The 22,612-nt window shown below is 40.5% G+C and overlaps 1 protein-coding gene across 2 annotated transcripts; it reads left to right on the forward strand.

Moving 5' to 3' along the window:
• Positions 1-4,443: 4,443 nt before the first annotated feature.
• LOC114661955 (testis-expressed protein 33) lies at positions 4,444-17,155 on the forward strand. Of its 2 annotated transcripts, none has more exons than XM_051934806.1 (5): positions 4,444-4,714; positions 6,009-6,065; positions 7,578-7,713; positions 8,983-9,093; positions 16,734-17,155. In XM_051934806.1, exons 2-5 carry the CDS (start codon positions 6,045-6,047, stop codon positions 16,814-16,816), a joined length of 351 nt encoding a protein of 116 aa, XP_051790766.1. In that variant the 5' UTR covers positions 4,444-4,714; positions 6,009-6,044; the 3' UTR covers positions 16,817-17,155. The 2 variants fall into 2 exon arrangements, with proteins under 2 accessions (XP_051790766.1, XP_028671052.1); XM_028815219.2 differs by having other exon boundaries at positions 4,456-4,714; positions 6,009-6,281.
• The last annotated feature ends 5,457 nt before the right edge of the window (positions 17,156-22,612 follow it).

Below are 22,612 nucleotides of genomic sequence, written 5' to 3' on the forward strand. Positions count from 1 at the left end.
TGTCTTTTTTTTTAATTTAGAATGTTTGTCTTTCAGTCTGAGATGACATTTGTTTGCAGTTGGATGTATAAATACAAACAAAAAGTATAAAGATATATTTAATAAAAACTAAAACTGTGTTTCGCATGTACTGGTTTATGCAGGAGCACGTTTTCTGCAACAATTCCTTGAATGCTTCATTGGGCCGACTGGTACCTCCAAACTAGACGTTTATCCATGTAAGTGCTTGCCCGTACCTTTTTATTACAGTAGGAATTCGAGGGGAGCCCACAATTATTATGGAAACAATCTGTGATCCACCATAGAAGCGTAATTAGACTACAGCTGGCTTAGTGTTGAAGTCAGAGGCCCAAAGTATACCAAATATAAGACCCCTGAAACGGTCCACAATACCTATATGCACAATTGATGCTGGTTAACCCTGTGAGCCAAATGGGTTCTAAAGAAATTTATTATTTTTTAACTACACAACATGGTTCAAATAATGGCACACATGTATGGTGTTGACCTCCTGTAAATGGCTGCCAGAGTACAACTGTTACGAATCTTTGGGCCTCCATATTCAGATCTAGGCTATTACTGCCAGGCCCATTATGGCTGATTATACTTAATAATAATAATAATTATTTGCATTTATATAGCGCTTTTCACACTACTCAAAGCGCTTAGCAATTGCAGGTTATGGGCTTTGCGCATATTTGGCTTATCCTTTCATCAGCAGTCACTTGAGAAGCTTTGCCAGTGTGGGCTTCAGCTCCCACCACCTTTGAAGTCAGATTGAACTCATTAAAGAAACCGCTGACTTGCTCTGTCTTATGCAACTTTGGCAGAGTTGGAACTTGTGATGTTTCAACTTCAGACATCTTTTTATTCATGTAGGTTTCCATTTGGTGGGTAATGAACGCCACCTACAAAGGGTCACCTGCTACACTTTGCCAACCTAATTAAGGTTTGGTTAAAGTCCAATAAGAAGGCCCGCCCCCTCAACATATTTGGTACAAGGCTTCCCTTAGTAATGGTCAACATGAAAACTGATTACATTTTGAATAGGTATAATGAAAAATGAATAATATTAAGACAATGCCCGTTCTACGAATTACACAAATCTACACCCGTACACATTAATATGAATCCTGTTTGACAATTTGCATATAATCATCAGGTTAAAACCGTCTAAGGCAAAACCAAAGTCCTCTTTAAAAATTCAAAATAGTGTAAGTAAAATGTGTAAGGGCTGGTGAGACAGCAACTGGCACAATGTGCGGCATAGAAAACTGATTCAGTCTCATCGGGTCTGTTGTTGCGGAGCTCCCGCGGCGCACTACACACTCCCTTAGAGTTTATTTTCCATGCTGTTCGTTCTTAATATTACTGAAGTACATCTTAGGGTCTTTTGCTCTCTTATTCTTCTTCATTATGGCAAACTGGAACATACATAATGATCCGTTAATGCCAACTACTGGATCGCTCTCTTCATGCTGCTCTCAAAGCTTTTTAATGGGCTTCCGGTGGCGCCAAAACTGGAGTCCATAGCAACCTCTAACATGCGCCACGGGAACAAATCACGCGGAAGGGCCTTCGCTAGGCTCCGCCCCATTGTCAGGACGACGAATCAAAACGACAGCACAGGTAACTGAAGACATGAATGCACAAGGTGGCAGGGCCTCAGTTGTTTTGGGAGAAACGCGGAGTCGCTGTTAGTCCGTACAAAGCTGTAATTGAAAACATCTCTCTTTCGTTAAAGGAAAAATAAAATAAAAACGCTTCAAGTGCGTGTTGCATCGCTTCCGATACAATTTGATCTCGTACCCGCTGATTCTTGCTGACCTGCTATTTACTTTTTGGTTAGCTTTGAATCCTGTTATTGTTTGGATATTGGTTAAAAAGATAATAAGAAAAATAAAAACACTGCGAATTCTGTATCTTAATAAATACGTCAGTACAAATTAATACAGATAGAGTAATGGATTACTAATAGTAGAAGTGGCTATAATAAAATAGCTGCATCCGCTGTTACCCCAGATAGGAGGCTGAAACCCACGCCTTAGTCATTAATCTTATTATCTTGCCACGGCTTCATTCAATTTGATATAAAATGTCAACTGTTATTCTATTGGGAAAGGAAATTGTTTTTCAAAACTGGAAGGAAACTGGCCCCGTCACGAGCACACTTGCATTTATGCCGAGTTAAATAAAGGTGGCGTCAGTCAGCCAGTCATACAGCACAAGTCAGGAACAAACCCTGGACGGGGCGCCAGTCCATCGCGTGAGCTGAGGCCAATTTAGGATCGCCAGTTCACCAAACTCGTATGTCTTTGGACTGTGGGAGGAAACTCCCGCAGACAAGTGGAGAACATGCAACCCCCATGCAGGGAGGACCTGGGACGTGAACCCTGGACTCCTTACTGCAAGGCAGCAGCGCTACCACTGTGTAAATTTTTATGATAAAAGAATATTTTAAGAGAGAAAGACAGGTGTGAAGAAATGTCTATTTATGTATCTGTTTATTTATTTATGTACTTATTTATGGCATATAACTGAAAAAATATTTAATAAATTTCATTCCTAACACACTACTTACTACTATTAAAATATATATACTTTTGCCTATTGACATATAACCAATTAAGTATATCTTTCATTATAATTAACCATCTTAATCTCAATAATAAAGAACCAGACGTAAGTTACGTTAAAGACAGGACAAGTTAACAAACAACAATGACGTGAAAGTTATAAAACACTATAAATTATGCAGGGTTAAAGGAACCGTATTCCCTCATTAAATTCACCTTTCAGTAGTTCTTTTCTTCATATACTTTAATGAAGAAAAATAGTTCTTCAATAAATTTTGAAAAATTTAGGTCAAATCCAATTAAAATGTCATATAATTATTATACAGACAGTCCAATGTGTCTTGAAATGCTTAGCTGCAAAACTCCGGGACTGTGTATTAAGTAGAAAAAAAAACCACTATAAAATAATTAGGCACAACTTTATCAATATCATTAGCAACAGTACGCATTACATTAAAATTATAAAAATATGTAATTAATAAATCCATTTTCCAACCCGCTGAATCCGAACACAGGGTCACGGGGGTCTGCTGGAGCCAATCCCAGCCAACACAGGGCACAAGGCAGGGAACCAATCCCGGGCAGGGTGCCAACCCACCACAGGACACCCACAAACACCAAGCACACGCCAATTTAGAATCACCAATCCACCTAACCTGCATGTCTTTGGACTGTGGGACGAAACCGGAGCGCCCGGAGGAAACCCACGCAGAGAACATGCAAACTCCACGCAGGGTGGACCCGGGAAGCGAACCCGGGTCTCCTAACTGCGAGGCAGCAGCGCTGCCACCGTGCCGCCCCTAATTAATAAATACATAAATAATAACTTCTAGACACTGTTCTTATTTAAAATGAGTAATTTTAAGATCCTTACATTTATTAATAAAAAATGTTCCTAAAATAATGAGAACATTAACTAAAAAAAAGGGTCATCTTTTTTATTCTGTAACATAAAACTAAAAACAGTAGAGAACCTGTCAAGGTTGAATATTTTTGGTGTGACCATTTATGCGCATCATATCAGAACGTGGAATAAGTACAAATGAAAACTAAATGGTCAGTTGATTTAATATCATTGCAGAATTGACAGGTGTTACAATCAAAACCAAATCACTGCCTTAAAAGTTCAGTCGAAGGGTAAATATCGTTTAGATTTTAAAGATAAACTTCTTTAAATTTTATAGGAACAGGAGACTTGAATTATTAAGCTCTTAAATGACGCACAATGTTCTCTGGCTAACACTGTGAAATGAAATTCTTATTTGAACAAGTTGGATTTGAAGGGTTGTTAAAAGAACGACGTTAAAAAAAACACTATTGTTAAAATCAAGTTCTTACAATGAAGGAAAAAGAGGAATTACTGCAACCATACTTGAAAAAGTACGATTCTTTGAACTATAGATGGCATAGCCTTAACAAGCAAATTATATTCTTTTTCACTAAGGTTTAATCATATTTAGAACAGAAAATCTTTTTTAAAAAGCATAAGTTTTACGCTTTAAGTCACTACAGATAGAATTCCCTGTTACATCCATATGCTCTTATACAGCGATTTGCTTCGGAATAAAACGTATCTATTATTCCAAACTGGAGTATTGCGTGGTTTAAAATTGTGAACATTCAAATTTATTAAAAACAATTAAAACACGCGCGGCTATAGTGGGGCGGTTCAGAAAAAGCCGACGAGTAATGAGGAGCGTCCATCAGTGTTTATCTGGGAAACCAATCAACAGCGAGGTGTGTTATCAAATAACCAATCAGCTGCGGGTATTAACCTGTCAATCTTTTTTTGTTGATACAATCAGCGTCTACAGTTTTGGGTTATTTTAAGGTCGTTTGCTCTTTGCCGCTTGCTTCCGCTTTAGAAGGTGAGAGTTAATTTAAGGTGGCACCCTCCCTATGCTACAAAACATTTTATAAAATTTGTCGTTCTTTGAATTAATGCGTTTTCAAAAATAAACGCACCGGATGTTTTATCATCCATGGAAACGCTTTAGTTCATGTTTATGGTAAATCCTTCTCTGCGACTTGTAGTCCGTAACCCTCATTGAATTAGCCTCATTTTAATATTTCCATGACAACAGGACGCTTTCGTGCAGTGCGTTTCAGGGAGCTTCTGCATTAAGCGCCCCGTGGTGGTAAGATAATTGTTTATTTCCTTTTACTGTTTTATTTTAAACTATAGTAATGCTTGCTTAATAAAACTACATCACTCGGCTGTCATTTATTTTTGCCTCATCTATATAAATTTTAAACTTTCATTATTTCAGCTTCGTTATAATGTAGCGGGGAGTCTCAGTGTATCTTTGCAGAAGAGCAGATGTATGGCAGGCACATTAATGAGCACAACTCCTGTCACTTTAATGAAGCCATTTAATCTGACATGAGCATGTTTGAGATGTGATAGAAAACTAATGAAAAAAAAGGGATCCAGTCCGTCACAGAACAAACTGTTAATAACCTGCATGAAGCTGGAATGTGATTAGACAGAGTACCAGAAAATAAAGCACACTGGCACACTGGGAGAACGTGCAAACTCTGCACAGGCAGCCCTTTGACTCCAGAGCTGTCCTTCAGCCTCTCTGAGCAATGACCAGGAATGTTAAAAACAAATTTCTAGATGACTTTATGAAGGGGAGAGCTCAGAGACTCTTGATGATGTTAATCTATCTATTTAAGAAGACGGATAATGTTCAAGACAAAGCAGGAAATTAAAACCAAAGGGTGCAATTTTTGGTACGTATGAGCACCCTAATTAGACTTCTCATGTTGACAATGCCTATTACCCTGTGGATCTTAGGCAGTGCAGGATTTACGTATAAGCTACACAAGCTATAGCTTAGGGCCCCCGCCTTCTTGGGGGCCCCCAAAACAAATTGTCCGAGTGAGCAATTGTCATATATACTTAAATATACTACAGTATTATTTGTCCCAATCAGGCCTGGCCTTAGGCATAGGCGAAGTAGGCGACCGCCTAGGGCCCCGGCGTCCGGGGGGCCCCGGATCGACTCCTTGGTCTAATTTTCACGCATTTCACAGCGTTTCCAGGGGGGCTCCGCCCCCCTCAGGGGGCCCCTGGACCCCCCTTTCGCCTAGGGCCCCATAATACCTAAGACCGGGCCTGGTCTTAGGACATTATCCGTCTTGGAAGTGTGGCACATGCATGGCAGAAACCAACAAGCACAATGCTGGGATTATAATTCAGTAGGTCAGGGGTTTTCATAATTTTTAATTCATTTTTACCAAGTTGAAATCAGGGCACTGCCTTGGCGGTGTCTGCATGTTCTCCTGTGTCTGTAGCCCATCCCTTGTTCCTAAGATATTTTTGCCTCCTGTTTTTAGCGGATCACCGTCATGCATCATGTGCTGATATGTCAAAGAAACTTACAACTGTTTTGAAGGAATTGTCTATTACATTCTTCTCATTTCTAGGAAACAGATCTCATCTCATGTTCAATTTACTGGGAAATGAAAATGAATGAAGCAGAGGTGAACGATGGTAGAGGGGCATCAAGCAGGAGTCACAGGTCCCATGAAACACCTGCGGGTACCCCTGTTTCAAGGCAAAGCAGCCAAGATTTAAATCCTAAGATGCCAAGTCACAATGAGCAGTGTCCCGGGACCACCATTACTGACCTCATTCCTGCCAACATCTTGCACAAGTTCGGGACTGCAAATGTGAAGAAGCTGGTGACAGAAGTAGAAGTAAATTGTCTACTCGATTGATGTGTGTGTATTGTGTGTACAGTATGTGTGCCACCCCCGTGCATTATAAAAGGTGCAGTTGGTAGCGCTGTTTTTGTTAAAAAAAAAAAGACTGATCCAAAATCCCAGGGTTTCTTTCTGCAACGCTCACTCAGCAGCCATAAGCTTCTCAGATACACAGTGGATATGGAAAGTCTACAAGCCCCTGACAAAATGGCAGGTTTGGGATGATAAGAAAATGAAACCAAGGCACCTCTTTTTGTTTTGCTTGTTACACTGGCGTAGTCGGCAGGATACACAGGTTATCAATATACTTATAAGGAGGAGAAAGAACTGATCAAAGCCAACCACTCTTTTGTACCATGTGTGCCTTTTACCTAATGGAGAGGAATAGGACAAGGAAAGCTGTCTTCTGTTTCAAGATAGTTATTCAGGGTAACTGAAGCTTTTAAGATGATAAATTTCTATCTATCTATCTATCTATCTATCTATCTATCTATCTATCTATCTATCTATCTATCTATCTATCTATCTATCTATCTATCTGTCTGTCTGTCTGTCTGTCTGTCTGTCTGTCTGTCTGTCTGTCTGTCTGTCTGTCTGTCTGTCTGTCTGTCTGTCTAACAAAAGAGCTTGAAAGGAGGAGGTACAATCATTATTGTTGCTTGATTGCAAAGTTCCTGAGACAACAAAGACATAACCACACCATCTCAGATAGAACAAGGTGAAGCACACTTTTAAATGAGAGCCTGCAGTGAATCTGCCAAAGGCCTGCTGGTGGTGTGTTTCTTTCTCTACAAAGGTGGCTGCTGACCCGGTCGAGTGTGAGTGGGGACATGAAGAACCAATCATTAGTGGTGAAAGGTAAGGAAGACAGCAGGTTCCAGTTAAGGTAGTTTTTCTCACTATTCATGGTGCCAGAGAGTGACAATGTGTTGCATGTCAATGAGCACATGCAAGTATGAATTTCATTGTACTCTGTACATGTGACAATAATGACCGAAGAGTCTCTTCCAAAGAGAACTACTCATCATCATCATCACCAGTTAAGCATTGTGTTTTCTTCTGGCCACTTGGTGCTTGTCCCCTGCTATTTTTTCCAATGGCTATTCCTTGTCATCTGATTGCCTCCCTGGGCTTAATCCCCAGGTTGTAGGAATGTCTTTTAAGGGCATTTGGAAGAAACTCATATGGATGTTGAGTTTAGAGTGAGCACCTCATTGCCTTGGCCTTCATCGTCTACAACATGGATGTAACTTGCTTTGTTAACCTGACTGATGTTTGTTGTTATTGCAGCTGAAGGCCTTCATGGAGTCTTTGGCTCAGCGCAGTCTCAAGCCCAGTCAAGCAGGCCCAGCAGCAGATGTTTCTTGTGACTTGAGCTCACCATACCAAGCACTGGGTCACTCCCTGAGAGCCAACACTTTCCCAGGTGATGCAATATGGAAAGTTTTGTTTTCATGCACATAAGGTACGAGGGGGAGTCAAGCTAAAGGTAGAACATGGGATTTATCAGAAAATGGAACGAATATTAACAAAACTGATCATGTCATTTCTCAATGTCGTCTCCACCCTTCTCAATGCACTTGTGCCACACCTGCCTGGAAGTGCCCGGATTCCAGCAGAATAAAAGGTTTTGTCTTGTCCTCATAACCACTCGTGCATCGCTTTCTTCACGTCGCCATCTGTCTTGAATTAACGACCACCCAGATGTTTTTTTAGCAGTCGATAAAGGTGGAAATCCCACAGTGCTAAATCTGGCAAATAAGGAGGATGTGGCAATACCTCAAACTTCAATTTCTCCAGACAAGCCTTGGTGTTCTTACCAGTGTGTGTCATTGTCTTACAGTAAAAGGACCCCTTGAGACAGCAGTCCCCACAGCTTGGATTGAATAGCAGGCTTCACTTTGGTCTCCAGCAAGTCACAGTAACTTGCAGCAGTGACTGTAATACCCATCGGCTTGTAGTGTTTGACAATAACTCGGGTGCACGAGTGGCTAGTGAGGACAAGACCAAACCTTTTATTCTGCTGGCACTTCTAGGCAGGGTGGCACAAGTGAATTGAGAAGGGTGGAGACTCCACTGAGAAATGACATGCAAAGCAACTCAGCAAGTCACAACATACATAGATTAGCATGGGGCCTCCGGGCAACTGCCCAGCATGCCCTTGTGTTAAGATGGCCCTGTTAAGGTGCGTTCCATTTCCTAATAAATCCCATTTTCTAACTTTAGCTTGACTCCCCGTCATACTAAAGACATTTGCTGCTGTCAGCTCTTCTAACTTGTGTTATTTTAAACTAACATATCACTCTTTAAACTGCTCAGCCCCCAATAGAACTGACTTGACAGCTTTCGATCCTCCTTACACAAGAGATAACATGATGGCTGAACGGATCTTGTTTTACTTAAAACTCTTTCCTTTTTTTGCTCACTGTCCATTTGGGTGGGTTCCTCCTAATTTCGCGGTTCTTGTTCTGAGAACTCTTAGACACCTTTGGGTGGACCCCAGTATGTAGGCAGTGTCTTTTTCAGATTTCGATCTTTCAAAATGTTTCTCATCTAAGAACGACTTTGAATTTTCTGAAAAAAGGGAAGTATTGAAAAGACCCCTTTAATTTCAAGAAGTTCCTAAATGCTAGAAGCTGTCTTACTAATGAAACACTTGATTTTTGTGAAACTAAAGTTTTTTTTTTCAATTTAGGGGCCCCTCAGCCCGGCCAGTCTCTGTTCAATGACTCCTTCACACCTGATGTGCCTGCCAAGTCTCGCAGGAACCCACAGGTCTGGTTCGGAAGAAGGACAGATGACCTAGGTATGGGAATTCACTTGTGGTCTGTTCTCAGTTTATTTTTTATTTTTTTTATTTTATGTTGCCATTTTCAGAACATGAACGTGTTAGGAAGGATGCAGTTTTTAAAGAGATCAGAAAAGATGTGCCTGTGATAAGTCACTGCAGGTTTTTCAAAACACAGAGTCGTTAAAATGTGCGTAAAGAAGAACCAAAACTGGAACAAAGTCTGAAATAAAACATATAGAAATTGATCTGTCTGAAGGGAATAGGCGGCAGCAGCAGCAGCAGGAGCTAAACAAAGCAAAATCATTGTCACAATTTTCAGACAAAACGTCAAAAGCTGTTAAGTTTCAGTTACTTATGACCTAAACCCAATGTGTAATCCAAAGTCACATTTAAGAGATGTGCTGAAGTCGAAGCCTTGCATCACCATAAACACCAATGCAACCACCACAAAAAGGGAAGTGGGCGAGCCTGACCTTTATACCCCCTCTACAGCGACATCACAAGTCGTGACTTTCAGTTACCCTGCATTGCAACGTGACTAGTAACGGCATGCAAACTACACCCTTCTTTGGGGTTCCAGTAGTTCTGCACACAAAGCAGATGTCGATCTTTGTCATCTTCCCTTTTACGCCGCCACACTCTCCATGAACCCATTTCTCACATTCTGTGCACTTGATAAGAGTCTGAACTTATGCCTCTACCACGTATGCTGTATGGCCACCTTCCGGATTCTTCTACAGTTCCCTGTTTGGCACCTATCATCACAACTTTAGTTTTGTCCAGATTTGTTTTTAATCCCATCTCACCCAATCTGTGTTTCCATTTCAGGGTCTTTTCTCTTAATTCTTCCTCACTATTGGTAGCTAAAACTAAATCATCTGGATATACTGTAGAAGTTCCATTGGTAGTTCTTGTCGTATTTCTGAGGTTACTGCTTCCATTACTTTGGCAATGTTGAGGTACTCTTAAATTCATGCTAAAGCTCCCACTGTCTCCATACACCATAAAGACTTGGCACCAATACACATGGACTCGTCCACTTTTATGAGCCATTCCTCCACTTCCATGTACTGCATCGGCCATTGTGTGACTTTGCTTGGAATGCAGTGAAATGCTTTTCTAAATCTACAAAAGTGAAAAATACTCATTTCAAGTCAAGTCAAGTGGTTGTTTTGTCATATCGTCCATACACCATATTGCAGCATACAGTGGTATGAAATAACAGGACGTATACATAAACAAGGGACAAGTGCAACACAGGTAAAGAACTATTCTGTACTATAACAGATACATAAATAATTACAAATAAATACAAGGTAAGTGAATAGATATTAATAAATACATAATTAGTAAATAATCTATATCTTTATCTATATATATATATATCTATAATAATAAAAGGCAAAGCCCTCACTGACTGACTGACTGACTGACTCACTCACTCACTGACTGACTGACTCACTCATCACTAATTCTCCAACTTCCCGTGTAGGTGGAAGGCTGAAATTTGGCAGGCTCATTCCTTACAGCTTACTTACAAAAGTTAGGCAGGTTTCATTTCGAAATTCAAAGCGTAATGGTCATAACTGGAACATATTTTTTGTCCATACACTGTAATGGAGGAGGCGGAGTCACGTATCGCGTCATCACGCCTCCTACGTAATCACGTGAACTAAAAACAAGGAAGAGATTTACAGCACGAGTCGCACGCGGGAACGAAGGTAAATGACGTTAATTTTTGACTGTCTTTTAATACTGTGTAAGCATACATATTAACACATGTGCAATTAAACGTGTGCATTTACGGGGTGATTTCTCAGGCTTAAAAGCTCACCTTTTATCAAACGCGGGAACAAAGGTAACTGACGTTGTTCACTGTCTTTTAATACTGTGTAACCATACATATTAACACATGTCCAATTAAACGTCTGCATTTACGGGGTGATTTCTCAGGCTTAAAAGCTCGCCTTTTACTAAAAAGGTAAATGCAAAACTATTTTCAATCAGTTTATTGAAACGCTCCCGTTAAGGATTGCAATAACATATTCGCGAGATAAAAGAACGAAGTAGGGGGAAATGGAGGAAGACCCGCAAACAGCGAAGAGCAAAAAATTAATTAAACAATTGAGAACGGAGCAAGTTAAGCATACAAGCATGTTCATAAGGGAAACAAAGCACGGTGTAAAACGTAAGTTTAAATTAAGTTTATAGAAACGCTCCCGCTGCGGATTGCAATAACATATTCGCGAGATAAAAGTTTAATGAGAAGACACGAGGTATAAACGAACCACACGCCGTGGCGCAACGTTAGGGGCAACAGTTTCAACCATTCTATGATCTGCTTCTCGCAACTGAAAGACGGCACATGGCGGATGTTAGCCGACTTGCTGACCGCAACGTTAGGGGCTTCAACTATGGCGCTGATGCCACATCTCAGTGCCAACACTTTGCAGACTCTACTTAAAAGACACGCCCTCCTCACTGGACAGTTAAAAACACCAATCAAACTAACGATGACATCAAGTATTACCCAATCAAAAGTAGGAAAGGAGGCATCTTCATAAAATGCGTGTGGGATGATTTGCATGAGACGCTGCTTTAAACAAAAAATGATAAAAAAAATACGGGATAAATCCCGTCCAGTATTGATTCAAAACGGGACGCGCAATTTCATTCTCAAACGCGGCACGATTCCGTATTTTAAAGGACGGGTGGCAACCCTACAGTGCCAGGTAACCACCCATACAATCAGATTGTGATTCAGACTAGGAATGCAATGAATGTAATTACCCTGATCTACATACAAGGCGAAAGTCTTGCAACATTCAAAGATGATGGTTTGGGATAAGTACACCATACAACATCAAAGGGCTTATGAAGCCTTGAACCGAAAAAAGCAAGATCTCAGAGATCGTAAAAAAAAAAATAGGAGGTAATGTCGTTTTACTCGCTGTAGATTTTAGTCAAACATTACCAGTTATTCCACGAGGGAGACCAGCAGATGAACTCAACGCGTGTTTAAAATCCATGCTTCTCCCACGCTCGGTTATATGTCGCGTGTTCTCCGGTAGGTGCACCAAAAAATGTATACATTTAAGCATGTAATGGGCAAACAAAAAATGAGGTATACCCGAAGGCACTGCAGTAGTACTTAATGTAACTTTACTTCTTAAATGTTAATGTTTTACTGTTTAATAATTTATACGCTTCTTATATGTTGTTCAAATTCTTTTATCAAAATACCACTGACAGCGCAATGCACGATAACATGGAATGAATACACCATACGCATCCGCCCACGGCTGCCCTGCTGTGCGCAGATAGGAGTTGATTCTACAATAAAATAAAATAAAGATAAAAAGAGTAAAACAATCATCACCCATAAAGCGTGTGTGTGTGTATATATGTGTATATATATATGTTGATATGTGGATGTGTATATGTATATATATATATATATATATATATATATATATATATGTAGATATGTATATATATGTGTATATGTATATGTATATATATGTTTATATGTGTGTGTGTGTATTTTATATATATAAAACACAGCAACACTCATAACAATGACAACACAATTACATTGACAATCATGTTACGTTATTTTTAAAATGTTTCCTTTTTTTTTCATAACCTCTTTAACACACTACTTCTCCGCTGCGAAGCGCGGGTATTTTGCTAGTATATATATATATTGTGGTGGATTGCTGGCTTTCGATTCCGGTTCTCACCCCCAGGCCGCCAGGAGGAGCTCTCCCAACAGCGTGAACGTCCCCCGAGTTCCAGCAGGGCCTCATGGACTATGTAGTTTTTATATGCAGCCCTGCTGGATACCTTGGGGGCCACCAGAAGTCGCTGTAGGAGGACTCGGAGGCTCTTATGTGCCCTATAACCCGGGAGTACGTCATGGTCACGTGACAGGAAGATACGATGTGCTCCCGGGTTGAAGAAAAGGACTGTTTACCCTGACCCGGAAGGGATAAGGAACTGTGGACGGATTGGACAGGAACACCTCCGGGTCAGGGTGTATAAAAGGACGATGGGAAATCCCAGACGTTGAGCTGAGCTGGGTGGAAGGGTGGCAACGCGTCTGGGAGTGTGGAGGATTATTGTTTATTGTTATTATTATTATTGAGTATTGTGGAGAGGAGGGTGCTTTGTGCACAATTATTATTTATAATTATTATTAATAAACCATTATTTGGACTTTTACCTGGTGTCTGACTTCTAGTCTGAGGGTTCAAGGGGTCACGGAGACCTTAATCTATCACAATATATATATATCTATTATTAAAAAAATCCTGGGAGAGAAAGACAGGAGACGAGACACGATCTTCACGTGAAGATCACAGATGACACTTAAAAGACCTGCGAGACAAAAGAGAATGGCCATAGAGCGTCTTGCAGGGACCTTAAACATGAGACTTTGTGCCAAGGGATTGACCCAGGACCGTCTCGCGATGACATAGAACAGGGGTGCCCAACTCCAGTCCTGGAGGGCCGCAGTGGCTGCAGGTTTTCATTCTAACCCTTTTCTTAATTAGTGGCCTGTTTTTGCTGCTAATTAACTTCTTAATTGTAATCGACTTGCTCTTGAACACTCAGACTCCTTAATGGTTTCTTTTTCCTTAATTAACAGCCAAACAATAATGAGATACAAAATGAGCCAAAACATAGCAAGCAAACCATCATACAAAATCTGAAAATAAAGACAGGTGAAGGTCTCTGCTCTTAGAAAAGAGAAAATTCACAATTTCAGAAATGTCTGATATTGCACAATGAGAGCAGCAACAAGCCATGGAATTAAAGAACGGGTTTAATTAACGACAAGACTCTGCGCCTAATTAAGCAACTGCTTGGAATGAAATTGGTTGGAGTTTGAGGCCCTGACTTAGTTGGTCCTCTGTTGGCTCACTTACTTCACATTTCACTTCTGTTTGGATGCCATTTAAGTAAAGAAATGAAGCAATTCAGAGGTATGATGAAGAAATTCAGGGAAACATTTCTTAAAAACCAAGTCAAATAAAATTAATTCAAAAGAAGTTAATTAGCAGCAAAAACAGATCACTAATTAAGAAAAGGGTTAGAATGAAAACCTGCAGCCACAACGGCCCTCTAGGACTGGAGATGGGCACCCCTGACATAGAACATGAGATTCTTACAAGACACGTCCTGCTTACAATCAATATCAAATAAGACCACGGGCAGCAAAACACTCAGTCGTCTAAAGCGGTGGTCCCCAACCTTTTTGACAGCAAGGACCACTTTATTAGATGCAAATTTTTCCACAGACCGGTCGGTGGGGGGTGGAGTGGGCAGTTTTATACACAATTTACATAACATTTCTATTATTATTAAGCAGTTCACATACGTTTGCAACCCGAGATTTTTCTTCTTTTTTTGCATATAACAAAGACATATGCTTTGCATTTGCCATTCCAACAAACTGCACATCACAAACATTAACACTGTTATCGTTTTTTTCGTGTCTGCCGTTTCTATTGGAAGGTGACAATGAGTTAAATTCCAATGGATGTTTTTCAAATGTTGACAAGCAATAAGCAAAAGGTATCACTGAAAACCACAGAAAACAAAAACATCAAAAAAAAAAAAACAAAACAGTACGAGGAAAGTTCAAAGAAAGATTTTTTTTTTACAATGTTTCTGTTTGGGGATCGTTGTGTAGCCTAAATGTGTACAACTGAGCTGCGGCCACAGATCTAACTGCTCTGTGGATGATTCATTCAAGCATTTCAAGGTCACTTCGTTGTAATGAAAGCATCTGCTGAATGTACTTTGTAGTAATGCGATTTCTATAGTCTCGTGTCATATGGGGAACTGACGGGACCGTAACAATACTTTGTTGTAATAGTCTCTCACCTCGGTCTCTCTCCTCTCTCTGGGCCGCTGCAAAGCCCCGCCCACCAAGCATTCTGAAAAGTCTGAGTGAGTCTCCATTGCCGGCAGTTCTCTCGCGGCCCGGCTGTCAGACGGCTGCGGCCCGGTAGTAGGTCTATACTGTGGCGTCTCTCCAGCAAGTACTGTGCAGTTCCCCAGCCACGTATCTTAATCCGTGCTGGCTTGCAGCTGATTATTGTATGTGTGGTGTCTCCTCAGCAATGGATTTTATGTGCACGAAAATAAATCTACTTTTAATTGTCATCCTATTGTAATATTATGAAAATTCGTATATTTAGGAAAACCCCTCCAACGACTGACACTTTACACTTTACCGGGCCAGGCTTCTTAATCGCAAATCTGACATCCTCAGAGTGAACATTTGCACAACAACAAACACTAATCCCACCTCTTTGGGGAAGCTGGTCTCTGCGTCTCAGTCCCCGTTTGGATTTTTCGTGCCTTTTGTTTTAAGTCTTACCCCATTTACAGAAATCCGATTGGATCGGTCGCGCGATATTTTATGGGTCCCGTCCTCTCTGTCTTGTGTGACGCGTCAGGCGGCCTTTGAAGCATCTGCTCAAAGCATCGCACCATGCCCCGTGCATGCGCACTTCACCAGAAGACACACACACATGGACACTGGACGCACACAGGGGTTTTATTAAAGAGGATTATTATTATTATTATTATTATTGTTGTTGAATTAAACACCCATAAAATAAAACACACAAATTAAATATCACGAGTTATATTGAGCAAACTGTTGAGCTCAATTTCTTATCTGCATTACCTTCTTATTTCTGCTATTGCTATAACCAATATTGTGGCTCCCATGGGAAAAAAGCACAAAATGTCAACTTCAAAAACTGCAAAAATGAGCAATTAAAATTAACAACAAAACAATATACAATACAATGCAAAAATATTACAAGCAGTCCAAACAATTAAAGAATTATGGAAGCCGAGAGAGGACGTGCAATATCGTGCTTTTTTTAGAATTGTTTCCTCAAGATAACGGACTAATTTTATCGAGTTGTCGAGAAAACGAAAATTTGTTTTCTTAAGATAACAGAATAATTTTATTGCGCTCTCGAGAAAACGAAACTTAACCTTTGCTCCTGGCATCAGGCTCGCTTAGATTGCGACGCCTATAAAGCCGAAGCCTTGCTAACCGTCTTCTTAAATGACGGACTCTAACGTTATTGGTTTCTAAACTAACGCATAAACATATTTCAGCCTGCGTCAGCCCCTGATTGAACAAAAATGTGACGCGCTGATCAATACACTTCTGCTCTTCTGCCATTTCAAACAGGACGTGGCTTCAATAAGCTAAACATTAAACGTTAGATGCAATTATTTCATAATTTCGAGAAAACAAGATCTTTTGTTTTATCGAGATCTCGATAAAATGAGTCCGTTATCTCGAGGAAACAATTTAAAAAAATAACGATATTGCATGTCCTCTCTCGACTTTCATAAAGAATACACCATAAACAGGTGTCATGATACACAGACATGCATTTATTTCTATTCTTGTGTATGTTGTTGTATTGATTTATTTAATTTCATTCTATTTTACTTTTATTAAAATAAATTGACGTCACATGTGGCCATCAGTTGCATGGCTCCTAGTCAAAAATGCATACCAACTCCTACTTTCAAAGCTGTTTTCTTTAGTAAAATCATTAAGCTCGGTGTCTGAGGTGCTGTTTCCAGTGATTGTCCCGGGTTTTGCTCCACAGGTCGGTGGACAGAAAAAAACATCCTTCACAGCCGTCTGAAGAAAGCTCTGGGCGAGGTGCAGAAAAGCCCTGGAAAAACATAGAGCCTGCCGTTCCTGATCTTCTCATGGCTGGTGGATTTAAAGATGGCCGTACTGTTCTGACACACTCCCTTTACCTCTAAACTATTTGTACTTGAACTTTCATTGTTGTAATCATCTTTATCCACAGCTCCAGGTCAGTATACAACAGGCTGCACATCACCTTTGGACTTCTGAATATTTTTTCCTGCTCCACACAACAAGAAATTGTGAGTTTAGGTTTGACGTGACCTGATGCTCTTGATTCTTAAGGATCATAACATCACATTTCTCTCTACCTTCCCAATGCTGTCAAGATGGTAAAACAAATTTATGTTTGTGAATTAAATAACTCAGATGAGATTTGTTCTTATTATTATTTTAACATCAATTTGTCCAAATTTGTGTTTTTAGTTGGACTCTAACAGAATTCTAGGGTTAATCCTGAAATATTCATAAGTTACTTTTAGTTCCTACTGTTGTGAGCAGGTGTCACAAACATGGCAAAAAGGGTCTAAGGCTTCCAAAAAAAAAGATCCACAAAACAGGACAGATCCTTCAGTAGCGTACCCAGAGATGGCCTTATCCCAGGCAGCTAGCCCCCAAACACAACAGGTAGGCTTCGGCCTTCAAAGGCCTAAAATGGGCTTTGGTTAATTAAGTTCAAAATGCTACGAAAGTCCTAAAATATAGTTAAATATAAAAATATGTCCTACAAATTAGATGAAAACCATCAACATCTGACTTGATATTTATTTGAATTATGCAATATGAAAAAGAATCAATGAGGGTTTGCCTAAAAAGGCAAACAAGTCCCAGTACAAAATCCAAGAACTGAAATCTAAGAACAGAAGTAAGAAGTCCACAAAAGATCAATAGAACACAATACTCACAATTGTAAACTCCAAAGATACTCAATGGCACTCTGAAAGAATCAGTCTCCTCTGGCAGAGGTGACATCATGGTGGCCTAATATGTCTCCATCCCTTCCACCAAGTTAACTGAAGTAACCAAAACACCCGGCGTTACCAACTCTTCTTTTTTTCCACTTCAACCACTGGTTCACTTTATTCCACAAAGTTGTATCAAAACTGAAAAAGTGAGATGAAGAGCTGGGACCCCACGTTGATATCTGCAAAAAAAAAATGAATCCAAGAGGGTTGCGTATCCTCCCTCACGATACCCTTCTGTAGTACCCAAAATTAGCTTTGGGTTTCACATGGCCTGTATTCCTTAGAAGCAGGTCAATCAATGAACGCCGAGTTATTGCAGTTAGGTCATTTAAATAGTGGCCAGACCAGACCAGAAGAGGTGGGATTTCAGTAACTGGGCAGAAGTGACATCAGTGTTAGACAGGGAGGTCTTCCTACACTCTAAACGCAAAGCTTGAAATGACATTATTGACGGTGTCGCGTTAACTTCCTTTCCTTGATTTTTTTCATGATCATACCCCATAAAATGCTCGCTAGAATGGCGCTTTGACGCAGTGTACTTCTAATAGTAAAGTAACATGACCTTGTTGATTCAGGCGTTTACTTGTAGCGGTGCTACTAGAATTTGAAGCCTCAACTCCCAGCAGTCCCTGCAGTGGCTCTGACTGTGTTTTCTCTCCATGTACTCCGGTTTTATTCCACATCTCAGGGTTGATTGGGTAAAGCTGATTTGGCCTAGCGTATATACTGTATGTGCTTTTTGTGAGTGGGCTCTGCCATGGACTGGCACCCAGTTGTTTCTTGTCTTGCATCCACCACTACTGCTTCCTGAAGAGCCTGAAATTGGGTTACACATGTTTGAAAAAGAATATATGGAGGGATTCTACAGATATAACACCAAGTCATGTCACCTGCAGAACTTCTCAGAGTCAAGCCAACGCAGAGGAAGCCATACCTGTAATTGAGAGAATTCTACTGCCTGTAATTTCAGTTCTTTTTGTTGAAAGAATTAAGTAGGACAACCCCGGCTGGTGTCCCAAAATATCATCCTTTCACTGCAGTTCAACCACAATGTATCCCTGTATATGTTGTAAAATAAGAAACAGAAAAACAAAACGTTTTGGGGTCGCCATCCCGTATACTTGAAAATCAGATTGAGTTAATGCAACGGGCTTAACAGACATGAAGTGCAAAAAACAGAACTGAGGTAACATTTGAACATGAGGCGGTTATATAGTCAGGTGACAGGAAGAAGGGGGCTCAGGGACAGGAAGAGGAAGTGACGTCCTTGGAAAGCAGGTTGACGGGACCGGAAATGGAAGTGATGTTTCTGAGAGGTGAGGTCTTCTGTTGGTCTGCAGAAGAACAAAAGGAGAAAGATGTAGTGTGCAGCACCAACACCTGGTCTGGTGGAGAAACACCATTATTCGAGCCCTTAAACTGTCTCCCATACACACGTGTGTGACAATGTACAGTAACTCTCTATGGTCTGCGTGTGTGTGTCTGGTCCCTCAGAGCAATCTTTGAGCATAGAAGAGATGATCCTACTTGGACAAAGCCAGAAACCACATTTAGATGTTCTTTGACATTTCCAGTGCTTTTAACTCCATTCTGCCTCATCGACTGGGAAAAAAGCTCAAGACTTTGAATCTTGATGGCCCAATAGTCTCTTGGATCATGGACTACCTGACCAACAATCAGGAGTATGTGAGTCAGAAATGGTGGTGTGTAGTACTGGAGGACCACAGAGAACTGTCATGTCTCCCTTCCTGTTTGTCCCTCTACACAACAGACTTCCAATACAATACCAACGCTTGCCACCTACAGGAGTTTTCAGATGACTCCTCCATCATTGGCTGCATTAATAATGGAGATGAGTCAGAGTGCAGAAAGGCTGAGGAGGACTTTGTTTTGTGGTGCAGGGAGAACAAAATGCACCTCAAGATCAGCGAGACAAAAGAGCTGGTGGTGAACATCTGGCGTGCCAAGAAGCTTCTGAGACCAGTCACCATTCAGGGGGAGGATGTAGAAGTGGAGCAGAGCGGCAAGTACCTGGGGGTTCACATAAACAACAAACTGGACTGGTCTGTCAACACAGTGGCACTGGACGAGAAGTGTCAGAGCGGACTGGACTTGCTAAGGAGACTCTGGTCTTTTAGATGTGTGCAGAAAGCTGCTGGAAAAGTTCTACCAGTCCATGGTAGCCAATCTATACTGCTGTCTCCTGGGGAAGCAACTTGAGCACAAAATAATAATAATAATAATTCATTACATTTATATAGCACTTTTCTCAGTACTATACTCAGTGCTAAGCGCTATCCACACAGGGAGGAACCGGGAAGTGAACCCACAATAATCACAATGCTGTAACAAACCTTTCAGGGAAGCCTGATTCATCATAGGGCCGACCCTGTACACACTGGAAACTGTTGTGGGAAAAGAAGATGGTGGAAAAAGGGGAGGCCATCATGAAAAATCCCCTCAATCCCCTCAAGGAAGGGCTCTATTGGAGCACTTAGACCACAGGCTCATTCCAACATGGTGTGCTAAGAAGCGCCTTGGGAGGTCTTTCCTTCCCACTGCTATCAAGCAATTCAGTGCTTCCACCCAATGTACTTGTTAAGTTTTAACACTAGAATTACCAGAGCCTACGAAAAAACTCGTAGTTCCGGCCCACCTTAAATCGCTTCTTAAAACCGTTCTCACCTCTCCGCCAGCGTCTTTTGTCATCTAAATGTACTGATAAAGACAAGCGTCCAGCAGCCGGCTATTCCATCCCCCCACCGACTTAGAACGTAAACGAACTTCTCCCAGCTCTTGCCTTGATTGATTATCTGGGAGTGAAGTGGAGTTTTAGAGTAGAAATAATAGATTGTTATTTGGAACACACGCATTTCATATGTGTTGCATTTCTACAGTAATCTGTGTAAACACATTGTTAAAACAGAAACGTTTTATATACAGTATTCTAGTAGCAAATGACAAAATGTAGGCATAAACTATATAATGTATGAAGCCTGAAGTCCAAATATCAAAGAAACACTTTCACAAAAGGTACAAAAAAAAAGCCACCACCAAAAAAAAACGCCTTAGTGTGCGACATTGACACACAATATCTACCACTGCTTCTGTGGCGCAACAGTATCAGTCGCTGACTGGGAATCAGAAGGTCATGAGTTCAATTCTGTACAGCTCACTTTTGAGAAGTGTTCTTATTTTCACTATTTTAGAATAAAAAGATACATTTGATTTCAGTCTGTAACAGCCGGTGTAATTTATGATATTTGTAAAGGTTAGCTTTATTTTTTTTTTAAATTCACTTTTCATTGTCTCAGTCGCGTTCAGGATCCTTCCCTACCGCCCCCCACCTGACACTGCTGTTTTCACATAAAGACGCGCTATAGTTCTGCAATGTATCACGATACATACGACCGCGTGTTTTTTCCCCCCAGTCTTGCCAGTCCCCACGTGTTGCTGTATGCTGTTTCTTTTGTACTCCAGGACATGCAGAGGAAAGCATAGTAAAGAGCAGTAACTTCAGCGCTATATGCAATCATCAGACACTCCCCATTTGATGCTGTTTTCACATAAAGATGCGCTAAAGCTCTGCAGTGTACTTGTGACTGCATTGTCGTACCAATGCTTGCGAACTGAAGTGTCTGCATGCACTTTTCGTGGAATTATACGTGTATTTTTTGAGCATGCCCATGTAGCTCAAACACAGGAACATATGTTGATGTAAAAGTATAACAAAACAAGTGCACTTTTATTCAAGACTATAACCGAAGAAAAAAGAAAGCAAGTTACAGTAGAAGGTTGATATGACAGCTTGTGTGGTGGAATGCTAAGAACTGCTGATTTCCATTCCGTGCTATATAACTTTTAACATTTGAATCTGATGATTGCATATAGCGCTGTCTGATTTAGTGTGCGCAAGAACATGCAGGTGGCCAGTTGCTGCGTGCTACAACGCACATTTTAAAAAAAGAAAGAGACAAATATATGTGACGTTTTGAAGAAATCATTTTATGACGCGAATAGTACCAATCAGAAAACATCGTCGAAGTTATGCAATATTATTTGAAAACGAACAGTGTCAGGTTGGGTGTGAAGTTATACTGGCACTGTTTGAGTCAGATCAGAAGCTGAATAAGCTGAACAAGCTCCTGTTCTGACTCTAAGTAAAAAAGCATGAATTAATCAACAGAAATAACCGCGATTGACATTTTAAAGTTAACGATTTACAGTGCATACCAATTTATAAATTCAATGTCCGTTTGAGGAAAAAAAAAACACTTTCTTCAAAGCTGGGAATCGAACTCACGTCTCTGTAGCACAGTAGGGCAGCTGTGCTCCAAGTCAGCAAACCATAGCGTTAAGCCATGGAAGCTGTTGTATCATCCTTGAACCTTTTGTGAAAGTGTTTATTTGATCTTTCGACTTCAGGCTTCACAGATTCTATAGTTTATGCCTACATTTTGTAACATTTATTACTAAAATATGAAAAAGTTTCTGTTTTAGCAATGTGTTTACACAGATTACTGTAGAAACGGAACACACATGAAATGCATGTATTCCAAATAACGATCTATTATTTCCATTCTAAAACTCCAGCAGTTCAGTCACTCCCAGATAATCAAACAAGGCATGAGCTGGGAAAACTTAGTGAACGTTCTGCAACGGTGGGGGATGGAATAGCCGGCTACTTGCTGCTCCTCTTAATCAGCACATTTAGAAGACAAAAGAGAGGTGAGAACGGTTTTAAGGTAGGCCGGATCCACGAGTTTTTTCGTAGACTCTGGTAATTCTAGTGTTAATTAACTAATCAATCAATCAATTAATTGGCTGTATCATATGTCCTGTGATTTTATATCTTTGTCTTTTATGT

This window comes from Erpetoichthys calabaricus, chromosome 12 (genome assembly GCF_900747795.2).
Source record: "Erpetoichthys calabaricus chromosome 12, fErpCal1.3, whole genome shotgun sequence".
In the NCBI taxonomy this organism is placed as follows: domain Eukaryota; kingdom Metazoa; phylum Chordata; class Cladistia; order Polypteriformes; family Polypteridae; genus Erpetoichthys; species Erpetoichthys calabaricus.

Coding starts and splice junctions, on each gene's coding strand:
- LOC114661955 (XM_028815219.2), top strand. CDS start 6,045: ATGAAAATGAATGAAGCAGAGGTGAACGATGGTAGAGGGGCATCAAGC. Junction 6,282..7,577: donor AGCTGGTGACAGAAGTAGAA/GTAAATTGTCTA, acceptor TTGTTATTGCAG/CTGAAGGCCTTCATGGAGTC. Junction 9,094..16,733: donor AAGAAGGACAGATGACCTAG/GTATGGGAATTC, acceptor TTTGCTCCACAG/GTCGGTGGACAGAAAAAAAC.